The 8364-nt window shown below is 39.3% G+C and overlaps 1 protein-coding gene across 1 annotated transcript; it reads left to right on the top strand.

The window, feature by feature from the left end:
- The first annotated feature begins 1583 nt into the window (after nucleotides 1-1583).
- On the top strand, nucleotides 1584-7560 carry LOC103721649 (formin-like protein 7). The gene is made up of 8 exons (XM_008811941.4): nucleotides 1584-1859; nucleotides 2029-2161; nucleotides 3322-3572; nucleotides 5068-5226; nucleotides 5338-5494; nucleotides 5614-5756; nucleotides 5854-5889; nucleotides 6408-7560. Exons 2-8 carry the CDS (start codon nucleotides 2086-2088, stop codon nucleotides 7317-7319), a joined length of 1734 nt encoding a protein of 577 aa, XP_008810163.1. The 5' UTR covers nucleotides 1584-1859; nucleotides 2029-2085; the 3' UTR covers nucleotides 7320-7560.
- The last annotated feature ends 804 nt before the right edge of the window (nucleotides 7561-8364 follow it).

The following is an 8364-nucleotide window of genomic DNA, read 5'->3' as shown; positions in this document are numbered from 1 at the left end:
GGGAAGCACGGTCGGAGATAGGGAAGAGGACACAGGCGGAGGGCGGGCGGCAGCAGAGCGACGGGGAGGCGGTGTTAGCGGAGATGGGAGCGGTGAGGCAGAGGCAGCAGGCTGTGCAGCGCTGCGATAGCGACGACACTGCGAGGGGTGGGGCATGCGGACGATCGGGGAAGAAGATGAAAAGGTAGAGCTTTTTTTTTGGCACGCATGTGCGGTCAAATAGATCCAATCCGGGCCTGACTCAAACTGGTGACTCAAGATCATCTTCTAGCTATAATGATATCAACCTCTAGTGCGAACGCGAGTGAGCAGCTCTGATGGCTCGGTCGTCTGAATGAACGGCTCTGATGTCCCCATCATCTGCATAGTTAAAGTCTCTTAGCTTAGCTCGGTGATCTTAGCGACTGACCCAAGCAAGCAGAACTACTTTGTGGCAGAGGCAACCTAGTCCCTTTACCCCAAGTGTTCATATGGCTTCAACAATTCCATCACGTGTTAAGCAGTTGTGGGGTGCGTCTCTAGATTATTATGCCACATCAGGAGTTTATTGTAGTACAATCTCAGGTTTGTTAGGATACAATCAGATGCAGGATCCTTGAAAGACTCTCTATAGAAGGTGAATGCTCTACTACTCTATAGTACCGGTCTTATTATCCCTTTTATTTTTGTTTTTGACTTTCCACCAAGAAACCTTCTCCGACTTAAAAATCGGAGGGCTTGGCTGGAGCCAATTCGGCGAGCTCTCTGATATTTGCCTATTGTCTTACATATCTACAAAGATGATTCACATTACCGACTAGGATCTGCCGGCAACAACAATCAAGAATCATATTAAATTCTAAGAATTTGAACTCGGAGGAGCTATTTGCATGCTAAAAGATCTTATCTTGACAATATTTCAGTTCACAATTACATTAAGATTGAGAGTGGAAGAACTTTTATGTGATGGAGGCAGCCCAGTGACGCAAAATCCCTACTTTTTTTGGAGAACAGGGAAATCATCTCATAAAGGGACTATCTTTAAAACAAGGATTAGTTGCTGGCTGATCCCTCCCACTTCTCCTCCTTTTCTCTTAAAACTCACCCCTGGGATACTGTAGTGTTTCCACCGAATAAGATCTCCAAACAAGCATACATTATACACTAGTCATGCCAAAAAAGCATACATTGTCCAACTTTGCTGATTCTAAAAAAATTATCAATTTGAAAAATACTTAACATACCAAAGGCAATAAAAACTCAAACTCACATGCATCTCGTTGAATGTTGAGACTTGAGACCAACCAAAGGGTGACTGGTTTTAAAAGCTTGTCTATTGAGCGACTTGTTGGGCCCGTAGATCGCTCGCAGGTCATGATTTCACCAAAAAATACCGGGAGGAGAGTGGCACACAACAAATTGGTTGACACGTTATCTAGCAAGAAAAAACAAGGAAAAAATTGAGTGGGACGTCGGGTCTGGCGTTGGAAACGTGGCATCACGATATCTGTGGGATTTTCTTTCAACGTCCGTGATCCACCGAACGCCAAGGACCCATGGCATAAATTCGGTGCACTAGGATCCGCGGTGCGGTCCTCAACATAGACACACAACACACCCTTTCTCTATTCAACTGTTTCTTTTCCAATTCGGGAACGTCAGAAAAGGGGGAAAATTTTCTTTCGGAGAGGGCGAGTCGAAGGTAACACTGGAATCCTCGAAACCTGAGCTCTCAAAGCCCTAGGTTAAAGTCCCCTCTTCCCTTCCCATTTCGAGGTTTTCGAGAGCTTGGCGCCTTCTTGGGAATGCCGGAGAGTGGAACCGTGTTCGAATTCTCTCCGACTTCGCGTTAGGGTTCTGTTCGCCGTTCCTTTTCTCAGGTGCTGGATTTTTTTTTTTTGAATTTTTATGTTTTTATTTTATGAGCTAATTTTAGTGAAATCATCGTTTTTAGAGATTAAAGATTGAATCTTGCGAGGTTTTTCGTGCTTAGATTAGTGAATTTTTGGGCGATCTTTAGGGTTTTGGTTGATATCGCTTGTTTTTTAGGCTTTTCTGTGAAAGTGACAGCGAGGATTGGGGGTTGTTCTACCTTGAGGTGGTGGGATGAATAGTGTTTTCAGCGAGCAGATACTGGTAGAAAAGCTTTCCAGGCTCAACAGCACTCAGCAATGCATTGAGAGTATCCTTTTTGAGTATTCTTTCTGTTCTCTTTAGCCAACCTGAAAATTCTTAATTTGAATACTCTTTTGCAAATCCATTGTTGCCCTTTTCTTATTGGACATGAACCAAGATTGCAGTTGTGGATTTTCTCTTTTGTGTGCCATTTCTTAGATTTGGACTATTTTTTAATGATGATTGAGAATGTCGACTCATTGTTATTTATGATGCCTAAAAGAAAAATTTAGATCTTCATAGATTATGTTTTTGTCGTTTGGATGATATTTCATGATTATTATGAATCTCCTTGTAATAGTCACTCCTGTGATTTCAGATGAACTACTAATGAAATAATCAGTTCCGTGAAACAATGTTATGCTTGTTCTCGTCAGTTGAAACAAATGTCATCTAGTGCATAATATTTGGTGCAAAGTACAGGATTTCTTTGAGCTGTTTACTCAGCTATTTGTTGGGCTTGTGTTTCTGGTTTTCTTTCTTTATATTTGCTTCCTGTCACCTTATTATGTTGTTGAAGGGGCAAGGGCTGCATGCTCTTATAAACTCCCCTGTATTATTATGCTGTTTGCTGGTTCTAAAAGAATAATTTAGTTTTGCTGTAACATTACCTCCAGGAGCCTGAATGAGAACCATGTAATCTGGTCTATTCTCACTAACATATTCAGCTAAGATTTTGAGTGCTGAACATGAAGAATGATGGTTTGGAAAACCAATGGATTTGCATATTTGATTTTGAGGCATGTCACATGTCCCACTTTCATATTCTAGCCAAAATGTCCTTAAATTCAAAAATAATGTTAGCAATAAGGTTATATCATCAGAAAACAAACATTTAGTAGTCATTATGAATTTTGTGTTTACATATAGAATGAGAGTTTGCAATATAGTACAACTCAAGGGAAATCATAGTTGATTTGTCCAAAATTTAGGGTAGACAGTCGAGTAGACCAAATCGATAACAGTAGGATGTGAATTAGGTATAGCTCACAGTATTGGTGCCATAGGGAGAATGGTTGCAATTAAAACTATGCCTTTTCCCAGATAGGTATATTGATATAGGTGTTGTTCTTGTGACATGATCATGTTTCCATTATATTAGTAATACTCCGCTAGGCCAATCTTTTCTGCAGTCAAATATATTACCTTAACTTCATTTATCAATAGCTCTGTCACATTGGTGTATTTTTCATCGAAAGAATGCAGAACAGGTTGTGCAAACATGGGACAAGCAATTCCACAGTTCCCAAAAAAAGGAACAGAAGATTCCATTTCTATATCTTGCCAATGACATCTTACAGAACAGCAAGCGTACTGGTACTGAATTTGTTGGTGAATTTTGGAAGGTTCTTCCAGCAGCACTTAAGGATGTTATTGAAAATGGTGATGATCATGGAAAGAATGTAGTCTCTCGACTGGTGCGTCAAAACATCATTAATTTATCTGGATCAGTTCTACTTATAAACGTATATGCATTAATGATACTTATGATTGTATTTGCGTGCCATCTGTTCTATATTATAATGCAAATGCATTTGTTCTCCATGTCAATTATCCATTTTCATATATCTGCTGATTCATGTGAAATGAAGCTTTCTCCACCTACCATAAGTGTTTAAATTGGAAGAGGGAAAATTCTAAATTAAATGTTTCAGAGTGCTCTCAACCATCCTTCCTCTCGTTCATGTATTTAGAAAGCCCTCCACCATTGATCTTATATGAGAACCTGATCAACATATCCAGATCTCTCTTGAGATGAGATCACAATGTTCCACTGTACATTTTTTATTGTGTATGACCACCACTTCCTTCTTATCTCTTCAGTTTTTTCACCCAAACTTTGTTGTCCTCATGCTAGTTTGTTATATGGCTTGGGATGAAACTTGTTCATTTGAATTGTATCTCCTTGTAGGATTTTTTTTATGTATAAAGATCACAACCTTTGTGCTTATTGTCATCATGGTCCACTAGAGCTGTCTGTCCACCCACTACCTATTAAAATTTCTGTGCATATTGGAAATAAGCAGCCTGCAGCCTTGTCTGCTTTTTTTTCTCCAAATGATCTCAGCTATGCACCGGATAATCATCAATGTGAAATGTAAGATGTGAACCTATTTCTTCTTTTTAACTACATCTCAATTGTCCATGGACATGATTTAGTAATAAATTGCCTTTGTAGCAAATGTTCCATTCCCCATTCTCCATTCTCCGCGCACTCAATCAGCAATCAAGGCATCAGGTGTATGTGGTAAACTTTCCACTGATTTGAACTGCCTATGCATTTACTATCAAGAATCATATTTGAGGTGCGTATGCCTAACTTAGATCAATTTTATCGGCTAATATAAGATATTCCTATTCTTTTCTTCTATCAATTCTTTGGTTGTTCCCTAGAATTCTATTTCCACTTTCTTCTTCTACCATAAAGTGTTCGACCGGCTTCATCAATTCAATCCATAACTAGCTTGAGCATTTATGACTAATCATTCCTTGATCATCAATTATATTTACTCCTGACAGCTTGCATATGTGATATTTCTAAGTTATCGTAATACTTGATATAAGATATTAGAGAAATTGTTAAATTATCAATATTTTGACATGTGATTATACTTGGGCATCATGAAACTTGATATATGTGAACTTGCATATTTTGGTGCTATGGTTTTTAAACCTGTTTTGTCAGAAAAAAAGAAGGAAAGATAAAATGTTTTATGTGTGACGTATCATCTGTTGAATTATACTGAAAGAAGTGAAGGATGCTTCATAATCTACAATATAGGATGGTTATGATGACAGAGTCTTGAATCTCAGGAATATTTTATTGATGAATTCATGAGTAGATTGCTGGATGCCATGTTCATATATCACTAAAATGCTTCTCAAATTGGAGCTGCTAATTTATTATTGTAGGTTGACATTTGGGAGGAGAGAAGAGTTTTTGGATCTCGTGCCCAGGGCCTTAAAGACTTGATGCTTGGAAATGAACCTTTACCTGCATTGGATTTGAACAAAAAGCGTTCTCGTAGTTCTGTTCGAATCATAAGAAGAGACTCTCGTACTGTAAGAATAGTAAGGGCCCCTATCTTTTTGTCACTCCTTTAACTTCTTTAACATCAAATATTTTTGACAAGATAAGTTAATGAGGCAATCTGATTGAATAAACAACTGTTTTAAATTCAGAAATTATCTGTTGGGGGAATGGCAGAAAAGATTGTATCTGCATTTCACAATGTGATTAGTGAACAGCCCAATGAGGATATGGACTTGAACAAATGCAAGGATGCTGTTCGGCGCGTGGGGAAATTGGAAAAAGATGTTGACCATGCCTGCAGTCGAGGTGATTTGAAAAGCCTTTAGACATTATGCAATATAGTTTCTCCTTGGCAGGTTCTGCCATGTCTATTAGCCCCAAATTTTGTACTGTATGGCATCTCCTAATATTTTCTGAGTTTTTAGTGGGGGACCCTCGGAGGGAGACTTTAGCAAATGAGTTACAGGAGTACGAGACCATTTTAAAACAGTTCATTGAGAAGCTAAAATCATTTGAAGCAAACAGAGAAGCTCTTGTCTCTCAGTTAAAAGAAGCACTGCAGGAACAGGTTTGTTCTTAGTAGTTTGTAATTGCCGTTGGCTACACTTCCATTTTGGCTATAGATATGCTTGAAATTTGCTTGCTAACTTGTTGAAGTTATTCAGGAATCTGCGCTGGAGGATGTTCGCACTCAGCTACAGGTGTGTAATTTGGTTTTCACAGCCCTGTTTTCTGAACATTATGTATTCTTCAGTGCATATATCATCTGATGCTTATTTTGGATCTTAGAATAGCTATACTGTTGAATCAAGCATCGTACATGATGCTTGATAGGGCAATCTCATGTGACAAGCAATTGTTGTCACCCTTGTATTATAAGTTTTATATCATTTCTGCAGTGACATCTTTTTGGAACATAGCAGAGCATTGATCTACTAAATTCATGATAAGTCTTATTTTAGGTTCCTGATAACGGTCTAATTAATCTTAGCATGGAAACATTTCAACTAGTGGAACCAAACCTCCTGTTTGCAAGGATGAAGTTCACTTCTCCAGCACCCTCTCCCCTTCTTGATTTCTAGAATAATGCATGATACAAATGCATTTTTTCAAAATTTTTGGTTAATGGGAAACGATGCATGCAATTACATTTGATTGTCTGGACATTTGTGATAATTTTTGCCTTCGTACATGCTAACAAATATTTTCTAAATGGCAGCTGGCCCAAGGAATGGTTGAGGAAGCTGCCAACATGCAAAGGCGGCTCAACAATGAACCAGTTGTCGCGTCAGCAAATCGACCTTCTTCAGCAGAACCTCCAAAACCACACTCAAATGGTCCTGCAGCTCAACTATTAAAGAAGAGTACCGCTGCCATTGCTGCGGAGGTTGCGGATAAACTTGCTGCCTCTACTCATTCCCAACAGATCATGACATCTGTCCTCTCCACCTTCGCTGCAGAAGAAGCTAAGAATGCTGGTCTCGTTAGATCTGCGAATTTAACTAATTCCTTTACTGAAACCCCAGATAAGAGGATGAAAGTTGAGAAGCCCATGCCAGTTTCTGATCCCACTGCCACAACTGCCTTTGTACCTGTTCAACCGGTGGTTGTTTCAGCAGCACATCAGCCCCAAACAGTTCTGGTGCATCAAACTTCTATTCAAAACCAAGCTTCAGCAACCCAGCCCCAATATAATCTCTACCAAGGTCCAGCACAGCAGTACCTGCAACCATCTGGAGGTCTGCCTTTGATAGGTCTGCCTTATTCTTACAGTGCTGTACCTCCACCACCACCACCTCCACCTCAGATGATGAACCTGGCAAGGCCACCACCTTTGTCGCAGCAGCAGCAGCCGCAGTCTGTAGCTTTAGTTCAACAGCCACCACCACCCCCCCCACCACCACCGATGCCTATGAACCAGCTGCTGTCAATAAATCAACAGCCAGCCAACCAGCCCATGCCAATAAATCAACCGCCAGTCAACCAATCCATGCCAATAAATCCACAGCCAATCAACCAGTCCATGCCGATAAATCAACAGCCAGCACAATTCAACCTTCAGCAGCCAGTGCCGCCTAGTTATCGCCCCCTACAACCGCCCAGCATGACATTTTACCATCAAACTCAGTAGGTTTTAATTCACCAAAACCCGGTAACCTGGTTTTTTTTTTTTTTTTTTTCTTACTGAGTTTTTAGTCATCATAGGTAAGTTATTATAGCTGGGAATTTTGGATGTGGGATCTTTTTGTAGAAATGAGCTCCGTGGAATCATGAGATGTTGTTTTGGTATTAACTTGTGCACTTGCAATGTTTGGTGATATGGAAAAAAATGTAAAAGGCTCGTCGATCAGTCTGAATCAGAATTCCGAGCAGCCGAAGGTGTGATGCTTGTTTCAGCCATGGATTTAGGTTCGGGTCAATATGCCATTGGATAGGCTGTGCGCCAAGTGCATGCATGGCTCATGCATCTCATGATGCTGTCACGCTCGTACATCACTAGCATGTGATGCTGATGTCTTTGATTTCCTGAGACGGACAGGAAGAGATTTATTTCTTGTTCTAATGTGAATATTCGAGGTGGCTGGTTTTAGCGAAATATGCAATGAGGCTGGTTGTAGAGAAATATTTTGGCTGACAAATTGATAAAAGCTTGCTTGTCAGCTTGAATCTGACTAGACAAACCAGCTCGTTGGGTGGTTTAGGACCGTTAGGTTGGGCTGCAATTTTGTTAAGTTGAGTTGGATTTGGGTTCGAATTCCAATCGTTTGGTCTAATTGGATCCAATCTGATAAATAAATAATATAATATTTATTGAGATGCACTACTTTTCTCGTTGAGAAGGTATTTACTATCTACTCTCATGTTGAAAATCAATAGTCAGAAACTCAAATTGAGGATCTGCACAATTAATTTTTATCAATGCTATTAAAAATATTTATTGCTAAAAAATCATATGTTTTGCTGCTTTTGTATAAAATCGGTGCAACATGCATGGTTAAAATGATATGCTATCATGGTTTCTGTAATTTAGTATTAAAATCTATTGATTTCAATGTATGCATGTTTTAACATGAGTAGGCTATAATCAGATTCTTAATTTAAGTACTTTTCATACATTTTCGTTCACAAGCACAATTAAAATCATCCATTTTTGCTCTATTTGATGTATAGATTTA

The sequence above is a fragment of the Phoenix dactylifera genome, unplaced genomic scaffold (genome assembly GCF_009389715.1).
Source record: "Phoenix dactylifera cultivar Barhee BC4 unplaced genomic scaffold, palm_55x_up_171113_PBpolish2nd_filt_p 000119F, whole genome shotgun sequence".
NCBI classification, from domain to species: domain Eukaryota; kingdom Viridiplantae; phylum Streptophyta; class Magnoliopsida; order Arecales; family Arecaceae; genus Phoenix; species Phoenix dactylifera.
This window is presented reverse-complemented; position numbering and strand designations above follow the sequence as displayed.